The sequence below is a fragment of the Aspergillus ibericus genome (assembly GCF_003184845.1).
Source record: "Aspergillus ibericus CBS 121593 unplaced genomic scaffold BO80scaffold_30, whole genome shotgun sequence".
In the NCBI taxonomy this organism is placed as follows: Eukaryota; Fungi; Ascomycota; class Eurotiomycetes; order Eurotiales; family Aspergillaceae; genus Aspergillus; species Aspergillus ibericus.
The window spans coordinates 271,757-293,105 of NW_020292128.1; the positions used below are offsets into that span (position 1 = coordinate 271,757).

The 21,349-nt window shown below is 53.9% G+C and overlaps 9 protein-coding genes across 9 annotated transcripts; 3 read left to right on the plus strand and 6 right to left on the minus strand.

The window, feature by feature from the left end:
- Window positions 1-376: 376 nt before the first annotated feature.
- On the plus strand, window positions 377-1,111 carry BO80DRAFT_426734 (uncharacterized protein). Its single transcript, XM_025719841.1, has one exon. The coding sequence runs from the start codon at window positions 572-574 to the stop codon at window positions 824-826; it is 255 nt and encodes an 84-aa protein (XP_025573529.1). The 5' UTR covers window positions 377-571; the 3' UTR covers window positions 827-1,111.
- Window positions 1,112-1,730: 619 nt separating this feature from the next.
- BO80DRAFT_495022 (class I SAM-dependent methyltransferase) lies at window positions 1,731-3,647 on the minus strand. The gene is made up of 8 exons (XM_025723920.1): window positions 3,278-3,647; window positions 3,093-3,213; window positions 2,874-3,035; window positions 2,749-2,814; window positions 2,515-2,636; window positions 2,206-2,444; window positions 1,978-2,155; window positions 1,731-1,932 (listed from the first exon to the last, which is right to left on the minus strand). The coding sequence occupies exons 1-8, from the start codon at window positions 3,280-3,282 to the stop codon at window positions 1,902-1,904; spliced, it is 924 nt and encodes a 307-aa protein (XP_025573530.1). The 5' UTR covers window positions 3,283-3,647; the 3' UTR covers window positions 1,731-1,901.
- A 1,272-nt stretch (window positions 3,648-4,919) lies between these two features.
- BO80DRAFT_141050 (uncharacterized protein) lies at window positions 4,920-5,560 on the minus strand. Its single transcript, XM_025713686.1, has one exon. The coding sequence runs from the start codon at window positions 5,316-5,318 to the stop codon at window positions 4,953-4,955; it is 366 nt and encodes a 121-aa protein (XP_025573531.1). The 5' UTR covers window positions 5,319-5,560; the 3' UTR covers window positions 4,920-4,952.
- Window positions 5,561-5,600: 40 nt separating this feature from the next.
- BO80DRAFT_456775 (uncharacterized protein) lies at window positions 5,601-6,504 on the minus strand (the record flags this gene model as incomplete). Its single annotated transcript, XM_025722192.1, has 4 exons — window positions 5,601-5,806; window positions 5,970-6,183; window position 6,236; window positions 6,374-6,504. 4 exons carry the CDS (start codon window positions 6,502-6,504, stop codon window positions 5,601-5,603), a joined length of 552 nt encoding a protein of 183 aa, XP_025573532.1.
- A 418-nt stretch (window positions 6,505-6,922) lies between these two features.
- On the minus strand, window positions 6,923-10,242 carry BO80DRAFT_385939 (gamma-tubulin-complex subunit SPC97). The gene is made up of 4 exons (XM_025717003.1): window positions 9,752-10,242; window positions 7,702-9,683; window positions 7,439-7,656; window positions 6,923-7,394 (listed from the first exon to the last, which is right to left on the minus strand). Exons 1-4 carry the CDS (start codon window positions 10,137-10,139, stop codon window positions 7,313-7,315), a joined length of 2,670 nt encoding a protein of 889 aa, XP_025573533.1. The 5' UTR covers window positions 10,140-10,242; the 3' UTR covers window positions 6,923-7,312.
- A 146-nt stretch (window positions 10,243-10,388) lies between these two features.
- pup2 (proteasome core particle subunit alpha 5) lies at window positions 10,389-11,725 on the plus strand. Its single transcript, XM_025719842.1, has 5 exons — window positions 10,389-10,536; window positions 10,592-10,604; window positions 10,673-10,751; window positions 10,859-11,202; window positions 11,266-11,725. The coding sequence occupies exons 1-5, from the start codon at window positions 10,512-10,514 to the stop codon at window positions 11,543-11,545; spliced, it is 741 nt and encodes a 246-aa protein (XP_025573534.1). The 5' UTR covers window positions 10,389-10,511; the 3' UTR covers window positions 11,546-11,725.
- On the minus strand, window positions 11,666-13,445 carry BO80DRAFT_426740 (25S rRNA (adenine645-N1)-methyltransferase). The gene has a single exon (XM_025719843.1). The coding sequence runs from the start codon at window positions 13,316-13,318 to the stop codon at window positions 11,798-11,800; it is 1,521 nt and encodes a 506-aa protein (XP_025573535.1). The 5' UTR covers window positions 13,319-13,445; the 3' UTR covers window positions 11,666-11,797.
- A 461-nt stretch (window positions 13,446-13,906) lies between these two features.
- On the plus strand, window positions 13,907-17,221 carry BO80DRAFT_141208 (putative C6 finger domain protein). Its single transcript, XM_025713688.1, has 3 exons — window positions 13,907-14,287; window positions 14,340-15,855; window positions 15,908-17,221. Exons 1-3 carry the CDS (start codon window positions 14,116-14,118, stop codon window positions 17,055-17,057), a joined length of 2,838 nt encoding a protein of 945 aa, XP_025573536.1. The 5' UTR covers window positions 13,907-14,115; the 3' UTR covers window positions 17,058-17,221.
- A 1,180-nt stretch (window positions 17,222-18,401) lies between these two features.
- Window positions 18,402-18,751, minus strand: BO80DRAFT_426742 (uncharacterized protein). The gene has a single exon (XM_025719844.1). It carries the CDS (start codon window positions 18,706-18,708, stop codon window positions 18,478-18,480), a length of 231 nt encoding a protein of 76 aa, XP_025573537.1. The 5' UTR covers window positions 18,709-18,751; the 3' UTR covers window positions 18,402-18,477.
- Window positions 18,752-21,349: the final 2,598 nt, after the last annotated feature.

Genomic DNA, 21,349 nt, shown 5'->3' on the forward strand with positions numbered 1-21,349 from the left:
GCTTACCCGATTGGGTAGTCGTCTGTTGCCTGGGGGATCAGGCAATTATCAGGCAGCCAGGCAACTGAGATTCCCGCCATAAGCGCCCAAGCGCCAATTCGACGGTGATCAAGATGGAGGCTCTAACGGGTGGCTACGGCGCCCCCTACGTCGCGGTCTACTAGCATCCGACTTGTTCGTCCTAATGTCAGACCTGGTTGGATTCCATTTGCAAAAGGGGGCTGCTAAGTTTGGCGACGAACGACAAGCCACCTCTATTGCTAGGATGTCATTTAATGCTTACCAGATCCCACAATCCCAGTCAATTCGATGTATCAGATCCTTGGGGGTAGGCGCGACGACGCCGTAGAAGTGAGGAGAAGCCTTCGCCCACTAATTAAGCGGCATGTTGCCATTTCTAACCCCAGCCCATTGGATCCATCGTGAAAGCGGGTCACCGATGGTTAGAAATTATTCCGCCGGCATAGCAGGAGGGTGTCGACCCGATGAGGAGGTTAGGAGGTCCTGTACTCCGTAGACGAGGGTGATATTCTTTTGGCACGAACCATCCAGTGGACACCAATCAACTCATATGGGCAATTTTCTATGGTTCCTGACGATCCTCTCGGGTATCATGGGATTTGCGCGGCATAGTGCTTCGAATTGGGACGATGGTGGCAGGCCACAGGCGACGCGGGAAGTGGAAACACCAACTAAGCACCATCCTATCGTAGTAGCAAAGCGAGACACATGCCCGGGCATCCTCGCAAGGAGGCACATTCCTGTGGTCAGGAAGGCCAGCTTCTCCATTGCGTCACTGCCCAGCACCCCAGCAGAAGCGACATGAGATCAATGAATCCAGGATGCACCCTCAGCAATGACGGCGTAGAACAGGCTCCGAGATAGGATATTGTTGGTCCCTCGTGTAGCAAGAAACCAGGAGAGTCTGGTTCCTGACGCGGTTGCTGGGAGGAGTCTGGGCCTGGGCTTATCTCGGGGCGATTTTCATGGCGAGTCAGTAGTCAGTCAGTGGTCAGGCACAGGTCCCGTGGCTCTGGTTCCGTTCCCGAAACGCTGTTTCCTCCTCCCTCTTTCTCACCTTTCTTTTTCTGCTGCTCCTGATTCCTCTTTGCGTACAACTGGACCTTGAATTCGCCCTTTCGTGGCCGTTCCAGCGTTGGAAGTTCAGCCCCTAGTTCCCTGGTCTCATGACTCGTTCAAGATTCGCCCAGTCTCCCGAGATGAGCGAATTGGGCCACCCTAATCACACCGGGCAGTCCCCTCCTCTCGCGGGTCTGTTTCCTAGTGTTACTGGACCATACCCGCCTTGTTAGTCGGCAATAATAGCATTGTCTGCTTTTCCTTTCTCTCAGCCATCTACCCACCCGGCTACTTGGACGATCAGCATGCTGTCTCGCCATGGTCTTTCTTGATCTAGGTGAAGCCAAGCCTAGTCGGAAGCTCGAAACTTGTCCGTCAGTCCAACCGGTCAGGTTATCTCAGTATACGCCAACACCCTGTCAGCCCCGTTAGGATGATGAGGCTGGATGATCCATACTAGTCCATTGAATGGGGCTGCCTAGGAGGGTTGTGGGGCATGGGCACTATGAATAATTGCCAGAAAGAAACGTCCTTGACGCTGGTCGGGTTCTTTTGATCCTGAGTGTTGAAGACATTCGGAGCATTTGCGTGACAGTATAATGGAACTGGACCTGACTGCTCAATCTAAGGCAAAATGATTGCGGCCAATAATGCGTTGGAGGAAATCCCTTTCGACTGACCATTGTCCAGCCAATTTTAAATTCTAACGGGGAAGTCAGTCTTCTATGTCCAAAAACGCCAATTTTCGTTGTGGCCAGCGACTCCCTGATCTGCCGTGACGCAGGCTCGCCCTGAGACCACTACTCGAGCCCTAAACCCCTCTATAATGGCTTCCGTCCGATACAAACGTACCTGACTCGTCAGCATCCAATTCGAGTACGCCTGTGGATCACTTACAAGGGGAAATAGGCTTTCAAGCTTAGATTGCTAGCCTCTTTCTGAGCTTGGTCAATCAACTGCTGAAACTGGTCATGCGGCATGTGCAGGCGTTGAGTCAGTGGGTAAAGTGCAAGTGCAGGAAGCAGTTGTCTGGCGCTTTCGCGGTTGGCTGCACCTATATCTCGGATCTTCGCTTCTACTTCAAGGTTAGGAGTTCGTCACAGAAGTTGACCACCATGAACATACCGCTAGACCAAGCAGAAAGGGGAAGAGGAATCATTCTAGATTCAACTTCCTCCATCCCGGCTGCTAGCAAGAGGTCTCTCAGCCGTGTGCCTATACGAAGATCCTTGACATCCCCAATAGATCTCATGAATTGGGTACTCCATTTTCTCAACGCATGTTTCTCCGTGAGCGAACCATTATCCGATTGAACGTTGAAGTAAATTTCGACCAACTGGACCCAACCACCCGGCTTCAACACTCTGTCAAATTGATGTCAGTCTTTAGTTATTTTCATATGCACGGCTCTTAGTCTTCCTTCAGAAACCGGACCTTTTAATGTCTCGAATATATGATGGCCATCTGGATCGGTTGATACCCGCTGCCATCATTCTTGAATGAACGAGATCGAAGTGGTTGGAGGGAAAGGTAAAGGGGCGATTCAAATCGTCGACCTATAACATGAATTGTCAGCGGTTGCCAGACCTGACACGACACGACGCATTGGCGACAAGACATGTATCCGAATTCAGAGACTTGTCTCGGAAGTCATAGGAGAAACCTTACTTGAAACCACAGGTTCTCCGGTACACCGTCCGAGTTCATATGAGGAGATATATCAACACCGGTTATCTAGTCGGCGATGCCGTTAGTGACTCGAAAGATCATGAGGTTCACTGCTCGGCCCCGACCTCGCATCTTGGGTATTGTTCTGCCACCTCGACAGCCCAGGACCCAGCACCATGGCCACAGTCAAGAACCCTTCGGGGTTGCGGAATAGGTGGGAATATCAGCCGGCCATCGAAAACCTCGTTGAAGACATCATGTTGAAGGTCGAGCCGGTCCGCTTCGTCCTAATGACAAGGAAGTTAGCCACGACTCATTCCGGACGCAAGATTCTGGAGCTGTACGTCGTCGACTGGCTGAAAGGATATCTCGTTATCAATCGAATACTTCTGGTATTCGCGCCCATGGATGGATATGGTGTGGCGATATTTCTCATCCAATTCTTCCGTTTGCGAGTCAGGGCTCCTTGACGACAAAGGAAAGGTCAGTCTCCTGGCAACAGTACAGGGTATGGCACCAGTCTGGGTACGTCATTGTGGCTCTGTTCCCAGTGTAATTGTATAATCGGCTGCGATGCTTGTGCTGATGGGTGGGAAAAGAATTTCATGACAGAAAGTGCCTTGATCTTGTGGAGAAGGGGCACCGAAAGACGGGTGTTCAGCGTGCGTCTCAAAAGCGGTTGATGCGGCGCCGAAAATAGGAGGGTGATAAAATCCCACTGGGCCCGACAAAGCGTGTGTATCTCGCCCTATCGGACGAACTGGGGGAGTACGCGGGACTCAGCATCCGTACTAAAATGTGCGGACGGTGGGAAATTCCGCCCAGTGCAGGACCCAGCATCTGCTTGGGTGCAGAGAGGCAAAGGTGAATACCATTGGCAGAGCGAGCCTGAAACACTCCCGAGCAACCAAAATCGGATTGAGGATCATCCATGTCCGCTTGCTGGGGGATGCCGTGCCTGGGTCTAAAGCATGCCTGCTTATGCACCGGGAAGATTACTTCTACAAATCAGGAGAAGGAGGGGTCGATGGTGCTTTCCGGAGACAAACACCGATGCCGGCAGATTCAGGCATATAAGCAGTCCAGAGTGACCCCTGGGGCTGTCCCTAAGGATTCGACCGACAAGTGTGGCAGGCACGGTTGTACAGTGGTTCTGGCTTTTCTCGGCTTGCCCGCTTGTCCATACGGGCGAAGGATTCGCACTGTCTTCCTCGCAACGACCGGGGCGCAGAGAGTTTGTTGTTGGTACTAGGCTCGCTTGGTGCCTGCGCAGGCTCTTGGGAACCTCTTGTCGGATGGGCCAAGCCAAGTACTAGTAATTGACTTCTAAGCCACAGGCTAAGAATACGTGGCAGCCACACTATGGTTCAGCCAGTGACAGTGGGAGGTAAGGCTGTTTTTGAGCCGGTCCAGCACGTCACTGCGATTGCATTGCACAGAGCTGTATGCCAGGAAACGAAGCACGGAACTAATCCAAGCGCGCTACTATGTTCAGCCGCTTATAGAGTACGAGAATCCCCTCTTGTATGACCCATATCTGCCCGCGGAGAACGGGCGAAGGGGGACATGAGGGGGATGAAAAAATAAGCTCCACCTAAGGAGCCAGTCAAGACTCAAAGTTAGGGTCAGCAGGACCAGTCGCATCCATTGGAGGTCAACGCACAACCGTCGGGAGTCCTGGCTTCGTCCCGCCGTCACCCTGAAGCCCCAGCCCGTCATGGCGACTGCCTTACCCCTACAGTCCTACTTGATGGTTTTCAGAGACGCTATACTCCTTATATGACGGCATCAGTACTGGGATCGAGTGGGGTCATTTGTTCATGATGGTGAAGCACGGGTAAGCGACTATAATGATACGTCGAGGGTGCTAAGTCTGCCAGCGGCCCGCACCATTTATTGCAGGATTTTTTGCTACACATTATGACGGTCCATGGCATCCACTTCACCGCTCCTTTTGGTATCGCGCCGTGGTCTAAGGGCTCGAGGAGTCGAGACAGACGCGACTCAAAGCCATTTGAGATGCGGGTTCGAGTCGAGGCTGGCAAAGTTTTTGGCGTGCGACCGCCCCTGAAGAACGCGCCAATGACATCGCTCGTGGCGATGGAACATTGGCTCCGAGTCCAACTGAGCGACAGATGATCGGGGCCTAAACGGATGCGGAGTCCCTAGACATACCGGTTCGAGTAAAAGACCGGCCACTCGCGTCACCATCTCCGACCCGACAAGGAGCAAGGTTGTCGCTTATGCGGTGCCCGGTCTCGATCGAGGCCTCGAGGTTGCGCAGAGGCGCTGGGATGATGAACTGTCGGCTCCGCAGAGGTGACACATGAAACGCGGACTGGTGGCTGTGATGGGGACAAATGGCCGACCCGTGGGCTCCATTCGGTTGGTGCCAAGCGCGCGCCTTGCGCTGGCACTGATATTCTCCGACACCACCCATGCATGTAGACAGGGAGGTCATGCACGTCAAGGGTGTCCGAGGGGCCTGAGATTAAAGCATCCAAGCCGTCGGGTCTGACAAGGAAAGGCATGGGCACAAGCGCGAGTAGTTGGCGGCAACCCAGAACCATGGTTCAGTTTCGGGTAGGGGGAGGCTGCCGGGGGCTATTCGGGCGGTTAGGGCCGTTAGGCCCGCTAGTGCGTGTCCCCGCCCATTGTCAGTGATAACTATTACTATGGATGAAATATCTTCGAGGCACGACTGTCTGAGAACGCATTAAGTCTCCACTGCACTATCTGCACCCACCACTCCCTATTCTGCCAAAGTGGACACAGAGGGGAAATTGCTAGTCTCTCGGGTACAACGTAGTCTACCACCATACTCATCCAGTCCTGCTGGCTGTTTGCCATCTTCACTGCACTTCCGCCCCAGATAAATACCGCACACTCGCCATAATAAGACCCATCACCAGGGTGACCTCCTCCTCCGTCCGCGGTGCATAAATCAACACATACTCAGATGGTAGATCAATGCCTCGACCACCAGTTAACACCTTCGGAATCGTGACTCCACTGAACGCATGACGCTGTCCCCAGCCCGCATCGAAGACTTTTTTACCTATGCCAGGGAGTCAGTACCATCTCTCCCACGGAACATATCTCCCAACATCTCCCACCACAAAAAAACCCAGTAATCAAACCAATCACCGAGCACACCAAACACTCAACCCATCTACAACACCACACCAATAAAGAAAAATAAGAGAAAAAGAGAAACATACAATCCACCGCACTCAAGACCATATGCAACGAGTAATCCTTCAATCGGTGGATATGCACACACTCGCCCTGTAATCGTCTGGTGGTGTCAGTCCGATGAACTAACGACTCCGTGGCAAGGAAGATGGCGTTCGCGTGGAGTTCCAATTTCGATTCGGCCAGTTTGATGATATCACTGTTGCGGGTCGCGAGGGCGTAGAAGGATGTATCTAGTATCTTAATTCCACACCCACATAGCATAACTAGTATTACACACTAGTCATCTGACCCTGTCGTAACTAAAGGATATATCTTTTCTTTTGGATAATAATAGTACTCGTAACAGAAAAAAAGATACTGAAGCTTACCGTTTTGATACCCCCCCCCCCCCCCCCCGGCAAACTCCCCCTCCCTCACCAACCGCTACGGCACATAATGCGGTCCGACCGTTGCCCGTTCCCTCTTCAAATTTCCAAGTAAGGTATCGATATCCTCGGTCATGAAAGAGGTAGTTTCCCCCGCGGCAATTCTTCGCTCGTAGATGGCGGTGCTGGTCATGTTTCGCCCGAATGGGTATAGAAGGAATGTTACCCCGAACCAGCCGAGGAGGTTGTAGGGGCTGCCGCCGGGGCCGTAGGAGAGGTAGGTTTTGTAGTTTTTGTAGAGGGGGAGGGTGAGGGGTTTGGGGGTGGTGGGGAGCCAGATGGGGAGGGAGAAAGGGAGGGAGAGGGGTTTGGGCCAGGAGAGAGAAGGGGGCATTTTGTGGTGGGTTGGTGGTGGGTTGGTGTTTGGTTTTGATGTGATGGTGGATGATTGGGGCTGGAATTGGGATGGGTTGGGATGTGATGGTGGTGGAAGATGGATGAGGGACACGAGTTCATATATCCGTGGAACAATCCCGGCACGTCACGAGCGGTGGTACATCACTACACCATAGATAGCACTGTCATGTTCCATGTCTGGATAGCTGGGCGAGGCCTAGTGACGCTTTGGGTAAGCGTTGCGACGCGGAGACACCCGAGCATTCCGAACTGTCAAGTATAAAGTATATGGTATAGCTAACTAGTCATATCGCGCATTATTCAGTATGGGTATTCAATCATCATCGGCGTAAGTCGTCCTTCCACGCCAGTACTCCATCCTGCCTTGCTAAGAACCAAATAAGAAACTGAACGATATAAGACGAGACGAGACGCTGAGCAATCAGTCGTCGTGTGATTCAGGCCTCCGCAAGCGCGGCCTCTATGGCTGGCGGGGCTGTATCAGGGCTGGACGTGCCCTCAGGATGTATAGCCATACTATAGGCTGCATCTGGTGTGGTGATCGCGCGATACTGGCGGGAAGATCCAAGTCGAGGACAAACAGTTCAGTCCTCTTTGCTGATCGCACTCAAGGCGTGTGCCAGCTTAAGAAGAACAACACTTTCTGTCGCCGCATAGTAATTCAAGCTAGACACGTTAGCATCCCCTCAGACAATGGGAAATGTACCGACCTGTCCATCAAGATCCGCAAGTGTCGGTTGAAATGCTCCTCGCATCGCCGCAGCGTCTCCTCCAGCTTGTCAATACGCGACGGATCGTATCCTCGACCATCTGAGCCAGCAGCCTTGTTCCCGGCCAGGTCAGGGTCCGCGGAAGCGAGCGCCCGCGCAAGCGACGACGTCGCCCACGACGCAAACATGGTGCAGCAGGTCATTAATCGATGGTGAATCTGCAAAGGTTAGAATAGTCCGATCATAAGGGCTTGCGCACGAACCTTCAGCAGCTTGGCCTGCGTGAGCATGCATTCCTTGAGGCAGGTGTCCAGGAAATCTACATGGTCCTGCATGAGCTCGTCCACCGTGCGATTGACTTGTTTGGTGCCGTTGACGGTCACCTCGGACCCATCTGCATCGGTTCCATTCACCCGGTCCATGAGAGTCTGCCAATTGGGCTCGACAACCTCCGCCGTGCAAAAGTAGAGGAGCTGCTGGACAAATACCAGCATCTTCGAGCGTAGGTTCCACGCACGCCGCTTCCACATCTCCAATCGCCGGTCGGAGGACTTGTGCCTCCAGGCGGTCACCTTGCTCTGGTCTAGCCATGAGGTGACCAGCATGGTTTCGATGTGGCGGAGCGACAGGATATGTCGAAAGATCAGCTGGTACCGGAGAACCGTTTTCCGACTAATGACGAGGGAGAGGGGGAAAGGAACCGAATAGTCCAGCTCCAGAGCATCGAAGCCCAGGATGTCTTTGTCGTCCTCTCCACCCTGCGTCGGTGCCTGGTATTTCTCGATGGCCGCCTCCGGATTATCCTGGTCGATACCGGAAACACTCACAACCTGCATCAGCCACTTCGTAAGCCCGACCTTGTTCATTCGGACCTTGACGTCCTCTTTAAACGGGTCCTGGGCCGCGATACTGCCAGGCTGTCGCAACACCAGATCCAGAAGTGACTGAAGTTTGTTTTCGTTGACATTCTTAGCGGGCTTGCGAAGCTCCGATGCTCCCAGTTCGAGGAAGTAGGAGAAAAAGTCGGAGCGATCCAGGAAGAAGTAGTGCTTTAAAGAACGGAAGCGCGTCGTGAGCGAGTTCTTCGTCAAAAGGAGATTCAACAACGACGCGTTGGCATACGTGTAGGCTGCATTGACGTTCTCGAGGAACCGAGGGTCGTCGAGAGTTTTCGGAACATCTTTCACTGCTTTGCTAACATCGACACCACCACATTCTCGCACTACATTAAGGTACTTTCCGGCCAGGAGAACTTTGTCTTTGACACTCTCGAGTTGTGGCGGGACTTCGTTGTCGCGGATGGTATATCGCTTCTCCCAGTACTCGTCTGTATAGTCCTCTTCGAGCTTCTCACGCTTGATCCACTTCTGCTCCTTCACGAGGAACTCGCCATGTGGGTCCTTGATCCCTCCATGATGTAGCCATTCATTGAGCATGGTCATGTACGGCCGACTCGCGTCCCGAAGCAGCCTTTCCAGGAGGGCCTTCGTGGTTGGGTCGCCCGAGAAGGTCGCCAGGCGCTCAGTCAGGAGCCGCAGAACATTGCCGCCTTTGCAGATCCTCTTCGACATGCCCCCCGGCAAAAGTTCTCCACCCTCCTTGAGTTGTTCAAGAATGTTGTCCACATCGTCAAAATCATCAATGGACTCGTCGAGGTCTTGGTCTAACAGCCCATTTCGCCGGAGCAGTTCCTGGCCTAAGGAGTATAGCTGCGCCAAGCATTGGCTGGTCGGCATCAGATGTAAATGTAAAACATGTAGCGTAAAGCTCGGGTTGTTCAGCAGCTCGTGTTCCAGCTGGGCAACGAGGACCAAGTACTCCTTGAGCAACTTCCGAATCGTTGCGCATAGTGCATGGCTAACCGCCCCGTACTCGGCACGACTCTGGACCTCCACGAATGACTCTAACGCGCTGTAATGGGTCGCGATCGTCAATGTCGACTGCGTCAGGTCCTTGAGAGTCGGGTCGATCCCCGTGGGTAACTGAAAAGCCGGTCCAGTCAACCGATCCTTCTCCGCGGATGGGTCGTACGAGGCACGGTAATGGATATACTGGCCCTCAAAGCCCATAAACACGTATAGCAAGTCCTCCAGGATCGCCTTCTCCTGCGCGTCGACGGAAAGCTCGCGGAGCGGTGTCGGTTGAAGCGACTGGGGCAATGCGGAGGCCAACGGAGGAACCGATACTCGACTAGCTAGCGGCGCTGTAGAATGGGGCATCAACGAGGCTTGAGGGCTCCACGGAACTAGAACAACACTGTAGTCAGCGAGCGAACGATTCAACATGCAGCAACTCGGGGGGATCTAGACTGACTCTCCGCCGGTTGCTTCTCCTTCTTGCGAGAATTGGGGCTGGCGCCCTCGGTCTGGCTCGCTCCTCTTTTCGACCGAGATCTCTCCATAAACTCGCCTCGATTGCTGGCATTGGCGGATTCTTTAACGAGATTCCTCGTTCGGACTTGGGACTTCTCTCGTGTATGGATTGCCATTCGCTCGGCACGCTTGTCGCTCACAATCTGTTGTTGGTCGCGGGTCGGCTTATTCTTCTGGCTCGAAGAGCTCCCGCGATGGTCCATGGTCTCCGATTGCAAGGGGGACGCCGCGCTGCGCAGAGCGGGCTTTTCAGCGTCGGCGACGCGGTTGGACGCAACGCGGGGTCTCGGGGCGCTCATGTAGCTGGCGCGACGGTCATTAACGGACATGGTCCCGCAAGGTCAGGAAAGGAGGAACAATCATGCAGCCTAAGACTAGAACACCATTGAAAAAGGCAAATTGCTGGTTCCAATTCCCGTGAATCCGGGGAGGGAGCATCCCGAAGCCGGTCGTTTTGGGTTCCATCCGCCAAAGCAAAGCAGACGTCGTGGATGCCTGACTGCAGCCTGGGGCAGCCACGGGCTCTCCGCCAGGCACTCGTTCGACTTGCGTAGCCCGCGACAGCTTCGCCCGAGCTTCCCAAGAGCTGCTGCCACACCCCGTCCTACTTCTATCGATTCCCCCGCTTGTCTTCTCCGCCCATTCCTCACTGTCTCACCTGCATCTCTCTAATTGTCTCGACTCTCTTCACATAACTCACCATGTTCATCGCTCGATCCGAATACGGTAAGCTCCGTCAGACCTCCCTCTGATGCGGTCATCTAACAGCGTGCCTCGACAGACCGTGGAATCAAGTACGACCTCTGCTGTCCCCTGCTGCGTGGCAGCATACCCCATCCGGTCTCTAACCATACGATCACAGCACCTTCTCTCCGGAGGGGCGTCTATTCCAGGTTGAATACTCTCTCGAAGCTATCAAACTCGGTTCGACAGCGATCGGTGTACGTGCATCCATCCCGCATGTCTTCAAACGCTGCTTTACAAATCTCTCGACAAATATCTACTACATCAACTACAGTCAACAACTCTGCTAACCTAACCTACCCAGGTCGCAACCTCCGAAGGTGTCATCCTAGGTGTCGAGAAGCGCGTCACTTCCAGCCTCCTCGAGGCCTCCTCCGTCGAAAAGATCGTCGAGATCGACCAACACATCGGCTGCGCCATGTCCGGCCTACAGGCCGATGCCCGGTCCCTGATCGAGCACGCCCGCGTCGAATGCCAGAACCATGCCTTCCACTACGCCGAGCCGCTGCGAGTCGAGAGCTGCACCCAGGCCATCTGTGACCTGGCTCTGCGGTTCGGAGAGACGGGAGACGACGAGGAGAGTGTCATGAGTCGCCCCTTTGGTGTCGCTTTGCTGCTCGCTGGTATTGATGAGGATGGTCCGCAACTGTATGTGGAGCGGTAGACCCTAGTATCGTGAGTGAGTGTGTGCTGATTCGTCTATTGGGATAGATACTACGCGGAACCGTCCGGAACGTTCTACCGATACGATGCCAAGGCCATCGGGTCTGGAAGCGAGGGTGCGCAGGCGGAGTTGCAGAATGAATATCATCGTTCCTTGACGCTGGCTGAGGCGGAGACGTTGGTGCTGAAGACGTTGAAGCAGGTCATGGAGGAGAAGCTGGACGCGAAGAACGTCCAGCTCGCTAGTGTGACTAAGGAGAAGGGCTTCCGGATCTACGATGATGAGGAGATGGGCAGGGCTGTGGCGCAACTGGGCGGGAACCAATAAAGGAGGCGGTTTCGGCATGAAGATCTTACGGGCCAATGCGTATATCAGCAATAGTCGTCCTGCGTGGACAGGTAATTGTTTTGGTATCGATAGAAAAGAACAATGACCTTGTCTAATGATTCGAATGTTTTGAATTCCCAGCCCCATGCTCAGTGACTGCTATTGCAGTCGTGCTTTTAGTTGTTGACAGAAACCATGACCGATGATATCATATGTACAGATGGCTACATAACATGCAACGTCCGGTCAGATCTACCGGATCTTGTAGACGCAAGGCTTGAGAACAGCCGCTTCTTCCTCGGCGCTCATTCCCTTCTCGTTGAGAGAAGACTTGTCAATGAACCTCTTCTTGCCGGGTCCAGCAGCACTCGTACCAGCGGCCGAGGCATGTTTGCCCTTGGTAGGTGCACCACCCGCCTTGACGAACTCCATCTTCACGAACATCTTGTTGGACTTGTCAACCGACTCGGGTTTCAGAACGAAGCCTCGCGTGCGGAACACCTCCACGAAAGCGGAGATGTCCGTCTCGTCGTCGTTGTCGGCCGGACGAGCGTCTTCCGCGTAGATCTCGGCATCCTCCACATCCGATCCGTCGTCATCGCCCGCCGCCTTCTTCTTGATCTTCTTCTTCTCCGACTTGCTGAACGGCTTCTTCGCCCCGATCTGGGCCTTCTTGCGATGCACCTTGCCAAATCGACTCTTGACTTCACTGACCCAGCATTCACCCTTGCCGTCACTGCGCAGGACTCGCCAGGCCTCCTCCACGAACGACACCCAGTTGGTGCCCATCAGACTGAGACAGAAGATGGTGACGTCCACGGAGCCGTCGGCCAAGGGAAGATTCGAAATGTCCGCCTTGGTGATGGGGGAGTCCTTAGGGGCGTGAAGGTCATAGCTCAGAAGCTTCAGATCCAGCTTCTTGGCGGAAGGCAGCAGGGCACGGGCGAGCTGAGCGTCACCGCAGCCAAGGTCAGCAACGGTGCATTGTCCATTGGGTCGTCGAGGGAGCGCAGCGATGGGGTTCCGTTTGTTGTCAGGCTTGCCTCCCTTCCTGGGAGCTTTGACCGCCCCTCTGACGCGGAAGGCCTTGATGTAGCCGTCAACCGGGTTGGAAGGCCAGGACTCCTTGACCTGACGGGAGAACCCGGCGTGGTACTCGTCGAACAACTCCGGGTTGGCGGAGAAGAGCTCGAAAGCCTTGGCGGAGGGCGTCGTGTATAGCGTCTCGTTCAGATGGCGGAAACGAGACGAGATCAGCTTCTGTCGCATGGCTTGCTGGAGAGGGGTGAGAATGGCTTCGGTCTTGGGTGGTGCAGGAGGGAAAGACTCGGTGGCCGAGGCGTCATTGGAAGCGCCTTGGTTTCCTTCCTGTTGGTCCTGCTTCTTGTTCTTGTTCTTCCTCTGCTTCTTGCCGGCGGGCTTCCCTTCTTCTGCGGCAGGCTCTGGCTTCCCTTCCGAAGTCTGTTCCTGCTTGCCCTTCTTGCCCGCGGAGCCTTGGTCGCCGCCGTTGGGCTTCTGTTCCTTCTTTTGCTTCTTATCAAACGTCACATTCTGCTTCTGGCCCTTGGGAGTTGGCTTCTGGCCCTCGATGTGCCGACGGTACATTTCATCCACGTTTCCCTTGGTGACATGATCTTCGCGCTTGCGCTTGTTGGTCTTCAGAGGGGTTCCATTGGCCCCAGTCGCCGATTTCGATTTCGATTTGGCGTCGGTCTGCTGCTCCTGCTGCTTGAGAGCAGAGGTCTCGAGAGACCAGCCTGGAACGGCGAACATGGTTGCGTTGTGAAAAAAAAACCGCTTCGCACGACGAATCCGCGACAAGTGAACCGTCAGTTCAGATTCGCTCCTCCCACAGAAAATTGGCGGGGTCTGCAATCCGGAATATCGGCCTGGACAGTGAGGAGAAATCCCAAAAATTTCTGGCAATAAAAGGCGGACAATGACTCGGCCGCTTTTCTGCCGTCTAGGTCGGGCGGTGAACCGGTTTGTGGGTGCTGCTGACCATTCCGGTTTGGGAAGGACTTGCGAAGTGAGATGCCAGGTCAGGTGCTGCCTTCCTCTCTCGGTTCTATAAATCCGACGACTGGGATGCTTCCTATGCCGGCTCTCTTCGCGCGTGCTTCCCATGACACTTTCGTGGTGATTGTATGAAAGGATGCTTCCTATATGACCCAGTTACAGCGTTTGCGGGCTATTGTGGCCCCACCCCATACTGAATTGACGCAGAAGAAACTCTTCCATTCAATGGGTTAATGCTGTCACTCCGGTTCGATAACCGACTTGAACTCAATCTGTCTCTGGGATGATCTTCAATCTGCCATCACCATGAGGGGCCACAATATATGCCTGAGGCGGAGAGCAACGCTCTCGGGCCAATCGAGGGCGCCATGGCCCGGCGGCAGAACGTCGCCCCACCAGTTATTCGTCCTCGATTCTTTCTTCTCATGAGATACCCACATCATCCCTGACTCGCAGCTGCGACCATTCAAGTCTTAGTCTGAGCGCCTTCGGACTATCCACTATTGGTCTCATTACTATGGAAGCAAGCCTGCATCCAACGCCCTGCCACTATGGAAGCTGCACAGACCCGCAAGTCCAAACAGAACCCATCTGTCAGTGGCCCAAGCATAGTGCCGGGTCCTGACACTTCAACTGGAGCGCATGTTGACTCCACGGACACAGTTGCAGGAAGTGGATCTGCTCAGAAAGCGCCTAAGAAGCGCACCAAAACAGGGTGCCTGAGTAAGTACATCAGATCCGCGCATCCGATAATCAGGATTGACCAACCCTACAGCCTGCCGGCAGCGTCGCATAAAATGCGGAGAAGAGAAACCCATCTGCAATAACTGTATTAAGTCCAAACGCGAATGCAAGGGCTATGTGCCGCGTCTGGTATTCAAGGACCCGTTGGGGATATCTGGCACCATCACCTCGCAGCAGGCGACTTTCAGTTCACAGACCTGGTCTGTACCACCTCCGAGCGGGGATATCGATCATGTACCTTCTCAGCAAGCCGGGTCTGGCCAACCGACCCTAGCCCCCAAACCTGTTGTGCCCGCAAGTTTGAGACAGTCTACGCCGTATGAATTCCAGGACCCCAGTCCAGCCCCAGCCCAAGGGCAGTCGCGTATGCCCCCAACACAGGAATATGAAATGGTCCAGGGACCAACAGACACATTAGCCTTCCTGGATCAACAGCGGTCGGCCGGCTTGGAGATGGGCTACCGGGCCGATATAGGCACAGCACAGGGCTCGTCTTGGATGCCCGGCGCGGGATTACCTCGCTTGGCGGTATTCCAGGGACAGTCTTATGCCGAGGAAGATTCTGAAAATGACTACTACGATGTTGAGTCTGATGAGGAGTTTGATGAGCAAAACCAGGTGCAAGATTATAATCAACTCAGCCTCATCATGGCATCTGCAAATCGCGACCAACAGCAGCTTCGCTCATTCACCACGTACTTGAACGAACCAAACATCCTTACCTCTTATTTCCCAACCTTTGGCTCCTCTCCCTTGAACAACCCAAAAACAGCCCGGATTTTTCTGCACTTCATCCACTCCACCGGACCGGTTCTATCCGTTTTTGAACGGCATCCCGTGGACCCTTCCACAATGCTGGGCGCCCCAGTCCCACTGGCACAGCAAGGGCTCTGGACCTATACACTTCCACTAAAGGCCTTGGAGAACCAAGCATTGTTGCAGGCCATCCTTGCCCTAAGCAGCTTACATATCTCCTATCTGCAACAAGCGCCACCGACCGTTTCCCTGAAACATTACCACTATGCGCTGAGACGAGTCAGCGTCGCGGTTGGCCTGCCCATTCGACGCAAGCAGATCTCTACCCTCGCTGCCACGCTCCTGCTAGGATACTACGAGGTGATGGGCGCGGATCATTCCAAGTGGAACAGTCATGTTGCCGGGTCGGCTCAACTGGTGCGCGAGATTGACTTTGCGGGCATGGCCCGTGGTCTACGTGCTCAGCGACGCAGGATCTGGGCTCAGCGGCAACAAATGGAACCCCCGAGACCTTCACTAGCAGGACCCTTCTTCTTCGGTGATTCAGACTCGGAAGACGACCCCTTCGCCGAAAAGGAAAGGAATATCAACGATAACTTCATCGGGACGCTTATTGGCCGGGCCGTGAGTTACGACGAGTTTGGGCACGTTGACGAGGGTCAAGGCCGTCCTCACCATGACAAATATTTCACACGAAAGGATATTGAAAACTATCGGATACAGTGCGATCTCTATTGGTGGTATCTACAGCAGGATTTCATGCAGAGCATCATCAGTGGTGGCGCATTATTGTCAGTAGAATCCCCCGAACTCGTTGATCATTCATTAGGCTTACAATCACAGCATTCCGTACTCTCAGTGGGGACAGTGCCCTCCGCGTGCGGGAATGGGTCGATTGGATGCCATCTACGGCTCGGCGGATCATTTGTGGCTCTTGCTTGGTCGATTAGCGGACTTTGGCGTTCGTGATAGAAAGAGAAAATTGAAGGCAGCCAAGGCTACGGGATCCGAATGGCGGCCCGACTCCAGAGTTGCTGCTTTCATGGCTCGTTTCGCAAGAAATCCCCTTGGACAGCCGGAAGGGCCACCGACCGGCGGCCCTGTACAACCGCCTCCTGGCGCGCGACCGAGTGCGCCGCCATTCTACGGCATGGCTCCGCCTCGTGGACCAAGACACCCTCCGCCTGCCTTTGTCGAGTTCCCGGTGCCTACCAACTACGAGGATGAGGGACCCGAGCATATCTCGTATAGTGACGCGGAGGATGAGTGGGAAAGTATCCTAGCAGCCTTCGACACCTTCGAGCAGGCTCTTGGCCCCTATTTCATGCCGCTGCCTCCCGACAGCATGCCTCCCATATCAACGCCTTTCGGACCGGCCCTTCAGTACCGGACACATACCATAGCGGTTCTGTGGGGCTACTTCCTTACCGGACGCACTGTCCTACATCGGCTACATCCATCGATGCCTCCCGCCATGATGGTATCAACCAAGGTCGTAGCGCCGGCCACTGCGGGGTACACCCAAACTCTTGGGAGAATTGCCGCCGGCATCTATGACTCCCAGATATTCACTCCGGGAGTGGGAAGCCTTAGCCCGACCATCGGATCTTGTCTTATCAAGATGACCGTGCCGATTTTCTTCTCCGCGGTCCAATATACCGACCCCGCACAACGAGACTGGGTTGTCACGAGGCTGCGCAACCTCTCCCAAATGAGCGGCTGGCAGTCGGCCAACACTATGGCCAGCGGCTGTGAAAATGCGTGGAGGGTTGCTGCGAAACAAGGTCGTGGACCTCCTTACGAACGGAAAGACACGACTGCGTACCGGCGTGCCTCGACGTGGACACCACCCGACGGGGAGTGGCCCTCAAATGACACCGGTGAAAGGCGGTTCGTCACGGTTGCCAAAACCCCAACCGAAGCGGGCTGGGCCATGGGGATCCTGAGCCTGGAAGACGATGTGCTAAACCTGGAGATTGAAGATCGGGTATGAGTCCTTCGTAGATTATGTCGGCCAGATTGCTGGCGGGTCAGGAACACCGGCCAATAGATCCTAGGCCTGATTTACAAGTCAGTAGAAACGTTGTCAGCCAACGTCAGAACACACGATCTATCAATTTTGCAGACAGGGATCTTCGATGCAGCCATGGCGCGACATCCATTCCCTGGTCGCCCAGGCATCATGCACGACAGCTTGACATCTAGACTGTCCCCCACAGGGTTCGAGACTGAGAGAGCTGTCGCTGTCCCCGTCACTGCCACTGTCGTTGATAGTTCGCTCCCAAACGGCTTCAGCACCGCCTAAGGATCTCACGATGTGATGTATCCATCCTCCCAATGTCGCCACCACCCTGCAGAGACTTGCAGAGACTTGCAGGGGCTCGCCGGGGCTCGCCGGGGACCTTGGATTGCCTACAGGGCCGGTTGGAGTCTTGGACGCATAGATCGCGCCACTGATCCGCGCTGCCCCTGCAGAGGGGCTGATCTCGCCCAGAGGCTGATGGCCATTAGATGGCTATAGCCCTGGCGCACCGGCTCGCTTAAGTCCGTTTCTGGACCACCTGGCGGGACCTGATTCCTCGCATGGCCCTGCACGTGCATCATGCATGCACGACCTGGCGGGCGAGATGTGATCTCTCATCGTTCGAGATGGAGTCGAGAACCTTGCTCTAAGTACCTGGCAATGCGGACAGGATAATAATGATATTTATCGTTCATGCCATGGTAGCCTGATGATTGTCATGCTTTGCTTTTGTTGTTATGCGATGGTTGATCATGTAATTGTGGGTGTCGAGGCTATCCAGTGTGACGGATCATGCACGATAAGGACCCATGCTAGTAACTAGTTACTTCTGTCAATAGTAGCAGTATCCGATATGACGTATATACTCAAGTTTCAGGTCTCCTGCATAATTATTAATCAGATTGAATATCGATTTCGATTAATCGTTCAAGAAAACAGCCAATGCAGACCAATCAAGTAGACAGTAGATAATCCAAAAATATCCCAGACTGTCTGCCCGTTTACCCAACAGCAGCAGCAGCACAAGATAAGTAACTGACTGATCGCTTCTGTGTCTGTTATTAATGCTGTGAATATTTGATCTATTGTTTCACTACTACCTGCCACGATGCCGACGATATATGTCTTACTGTTGCTACTGGCCGATCACAGATCTAAAACATATCAGACCCTTGTATGGGATTACGTGGTAAAGCTCCATCTAACTGATCGATACTAAATTTACTCTTAGGAAGGGGTAGGTAGTTAGAGACACTTGGAAGATTGAAGGGCAGGAATAGAATAGGGAGAGAGGGTTGTGCGAGATTATGGCTAGTTGTCTTGTTGACTTTGATCTTTGGGTATGGCATTGTTTTGCTGTCTTAGGGCAGCTGGGAGGAGTCCAGTGCTTCTATTCCAATGGTATGGAGTCCGATTTGATCTGCATGCGTATTCTGGTGCCATGAATGATTGATGTGGCCATAGTCAGTAACCGCAGAAATGGAAGTGGGAAGTATGCTTTAGATCGACGGTCATTATTGTTCCTGGAGTATTTCTGAAGTGAATCAGGGGCAGTGCATGATGCAAAAAGCAATGCCAGGGCTAGGCATGTTTCCGATGAGCAGAGGTTTGGGAGACGCATCAAGTCCGGCAAACAGCCAGAACAGCCAGAAACAGTAGCAGATGGTGAATATTAGCCAAAATTGATCAGACAGAATGCCAGGAGACAGGATTGCGGCCTCCATTTCGAAGAATCGGCAGCAGGCAATTGTCATTGGGAGTATTGTCTGATTGAACAGGGCCTGCTGGCAGCCACGACAGTGTCCTGACATTCATGTACTTTTGACAAGGATATTGATCTGGACAGCAATGCAAGGTCCGTGGCAAGTGACGCGCAACAGGGCGGACTATGTCCGAGAGCATCCGGACTCAATACCAAAGTCTATAATCCAAGTTAGAGTTCATAGAAAACGCCATCTGGGTATTCCACCAATTGCCTCGAAAGAGGCCACGGACGCCCAATCCACTTGGATGACCTGGATAGGGGCCTCATAAGATTATCCGGGAGCATGAAGGCAGGCAACTCGGCCGAATCTAAGTGCAGCGCAGAGGCACCTCTCTGAGTCATTGCGCAATTGCAACAAGCGGGCCGGTCAAGCAGCATCTATCTCCACACCGCGCTCTCCCGGTAACCACACGGCCATAAGGACGAATATTGTGCATCATGGAACTGAACTCCACGGTCTTCCGGGCTGTACGCCTTGAGCTGCTGTGAGAATGGGTGACAAATGGCTGGCTGCTGATGCACACCGCTCTTATGTTGTTTGTTTTGATGGACACGACACTTGGATGTCAAACGTATGGACACACACTGTCAGAGTCAATTTCCACTTCAGATGAACCAGGCTTGCGCCATCATCAGCTCCACGGGCGGTGGATATCAAATTTAGGTACCAACAGGGTAGCATATACTCACCCAGGATGTCCAAAAAGGTTTACCCTAGACGGAAAGAAGCAGTACAGCCGGGGATTAACCGCGGGATTGATATTGCTTCCGACCAATAGTACCAAACATATTGGGCCACAAGGCAGGAAAGACAGGGAAGCAATGGTCATTTCAGACAATTCAGACCGTGACTTCCTCGGGGAAAAGTATGGGTGACCTAGATAGGAACTATGCATTGTCCAAGGCATTGTTGATGGTATCCACGGGTGAGACTCGTGCCCATCATTGGGCAGATCAAATCAGAGACCATCATCACTGCAGACTGTGGGGTCAGGGCATATCCCTGACCTTAGTCTAGACCTGAAGCGATCCGCTTAAAATAATGATGGAGAGCACCAACGAGGGTTGCGACTGCGGATAGTCCGTACCCAACCTGTGCAGCCAGTGAGGAGGCGCGCCGGTGACTTGCCTGGACCACGGCTTGGCGCAGGCGACAGTTGGCAGCACCTTAGCTTCGGCCTCGCTCTCGTTGGCTCGGCGTTAGTGCAGATTAGGCGGGCTGGAGCCCTTGCTAGGCGTCTATTGTTGTGCGCCTCCATGGCTTTATTTTTGACGTCAGGTCTGCAGTCAGCAGAGCCATCGATCGCTAATGGTTGCACTCCGTTTTGGGATTCGGATGCGTCCGCTTATCCTCCTTGTGTCCATGCAGGGACGAATGATTTCCCGACTTTGTGGCGAGCTTGGAGAGCTTGAGTCTCGAACGCCGCTTCTCCTTTTCCCGTCGCTCTGCTGCGTCTTCTCCTGGGTGTCCATCCGGGATTCACGAGTGGTGAGCCTCTCACCCGGCTCGGGTCGAGATCGTTCGAGACCCGCAGTGGATCAGTAAAAAGCGGACAAAACGGTATCCTTCATAGTCCACAGGCCATGCCAATTAAGTTTGCAATCGTGCTGTTGGCGGGAGATCTGGTCGATGTACAGTTGGTCAATTACGGTCACCTCCTGAGTGTGTATCTGGTATCAGGCCACTCAGCGACATTCTAGCAGACAGCTTGAAGGCGATCATCCCCAAAAGCAGCAACCCGAAGGCCCCGTCGAATCAACGGGTTTCTTACGCCCCATCCAGGGGAGACCCAGCGTGAGTCTCGACTGGTGGGGGATCATCTGGGCGTTGTCACCAGACCATCAAGTCTCGGGGAAGCTGAAGTTTCCTGGAGAGACTTGGGTCCCTCACACTTGGCATCACAAGGCTACCACTATGCGTCGGGCAAGATGTTATTGGGTCGAATAACCGCTCCCCTGAACGAGGTCCAACCTACCAGCACTCTGCGCTTAGGATGAAACTCCAAGGTTGAAACTATTGAGGCACGAGATCAAACTGGGGAGGTCAGCGTAAGGAAAACCGTCTGTCGTGCATGGTGGCTAGTGGCCGGGAGCGATTTGCTCGTTCCCGCCGATGTTCAACGCATGATGCATCCAGCGGTAGAGGACAGCTGGACGACAGGCCTGCACTGCCTACGCCCCGGGAAGAAGTGGTGCAGACCAGAATCGGGGCTGAGGGAGAGCAAAGACAGGGAGCCAGCAGGAGGGAAAAAGCGAAAGAAGGCGAGCGACGCTGACGAATGGCTAAGAATACTCGGAACGAGACGCATACACGTGGGCCCGCCCGACCTGCGTAAGTTACAGGGATTCACACCGTCCGTATTGTTCTGTCTTCTCTGCTCCACCAACGTCACGGCAATTTGTTGCTGCGTTTCTGTCCGGAGTATCTACATAGTCTGCGTCGCATCGCACGCCCACTCTCGCCCAGGCTTCTTATACAAGCCCATTCCCCCCCCCC

Bases quoted from the DNA above. Each gene is read 5' to 3' on its own strand.
- BO80DRAFT_426734 (XM_025719841.1), top strand. From the start codon at position 572: ATGGGCAATTTTCTATGGTTCCTGACGATCCTCTCGGGTATCATGGGA.
- BO80DRAFT_495022 (XM_025723920.1), bottom strand. The intron at 2,156-2,205 runs GTATGTTCATGG...ACCTTGAAGTAG, and splicing joins CCTTTCTGCTTGGTCTAGCG to AAGCGAAGATCCGAGATATA. The intron at 1,933-1,977 runs GTAAGTGATCCA...CTGACGAGTCAG, and splicing joins TTGAAAGCCTATTTCCCCTT to GTACGTTTGTATCGGACGGA.
- BO80DRAFT_141050 (XM_025713686.1), bottom strand. From the start codon at position 5,318: ATGGTTCTGGGTTGCCGCCAACTACTCGCGCTTGTGCCCATGCCTTTC.
- BO80DRAFT_385939 (XM_025717003.1), bottom strand. From the start codon at position 10,139: ATGTCCGTTAATGACCGTCGCGCCAGCTACATGAGCGCCCCGAGACCC. The intron at 9,684-9,751 runs GTCAGTCTAGAT...GTGTTGTTCTAG, and splicing joins GGAGAAGCAACCGGCGGAGA to TTCCGTGGAGCCCTCAAGCC. The intron at 7,395-7,438 runs GTCGGTACATTT...TAACGTGTCTAG, and splicing joins TTGCGGATCTTGATGGACAG to CTTGAATTACTATGCGGCGA.
- pup2 (XM_025719842.1), top strand. From the start codon at position 10,512: ATGTTCATCGCTCGATCCGAATACG. The intron at 10,752-10,858 runs GTACGTGCATCC...TAACCTACCCAG, and splicing joins TCGGTTCGACAGCGATCGGT to GTCGCAACCTCCGAAGGTGT. The intron at 11,203-11,265 runs GTATGTGGAGCG...CTATTGGGATAG, and splicing joins GATGAGGATGGTCCGCAACT to ATACTACGCGGAACCGTCCG.
- BO80DRAFT_426740 (XM_025719843.1), bottom strand. From the start codon at position 13,318: ATGTTCGCCGTTCCAGGCTGGTCTCTCGAGACCTCTGCTCTCAAGCAG.
- BO80DRAFT_141208 (XM_025713688.1), top strand. From the start codon at position 14,116: ATGGAAGCTGCACAGACCCGCAAGTCCAAACAGAACCCATCTGTCAGT. The intron at 14,288-14,339 runs GTAAGTACATCA...CCAACCCTACAG, and splicing joins CACCAAAACAGGGTGCCTGA to CCTGCCGGCAGCGTCGCATA. The intron at 15,856-15,907 runs GTCAGTAGAATC...TTACAATCACAG, and splicing joins ATCAGTGGTGGCGCATTATT to CATTCCGTACTCTCAGTGGG.
- BO80DRAFT_426742 (XM_025719844.1), bottom strand. From the start codon at position 18,708: ATGCGTCTCCCAAACCTCTGCTCATCGGAAACATGCCTAGCCCTGGCA.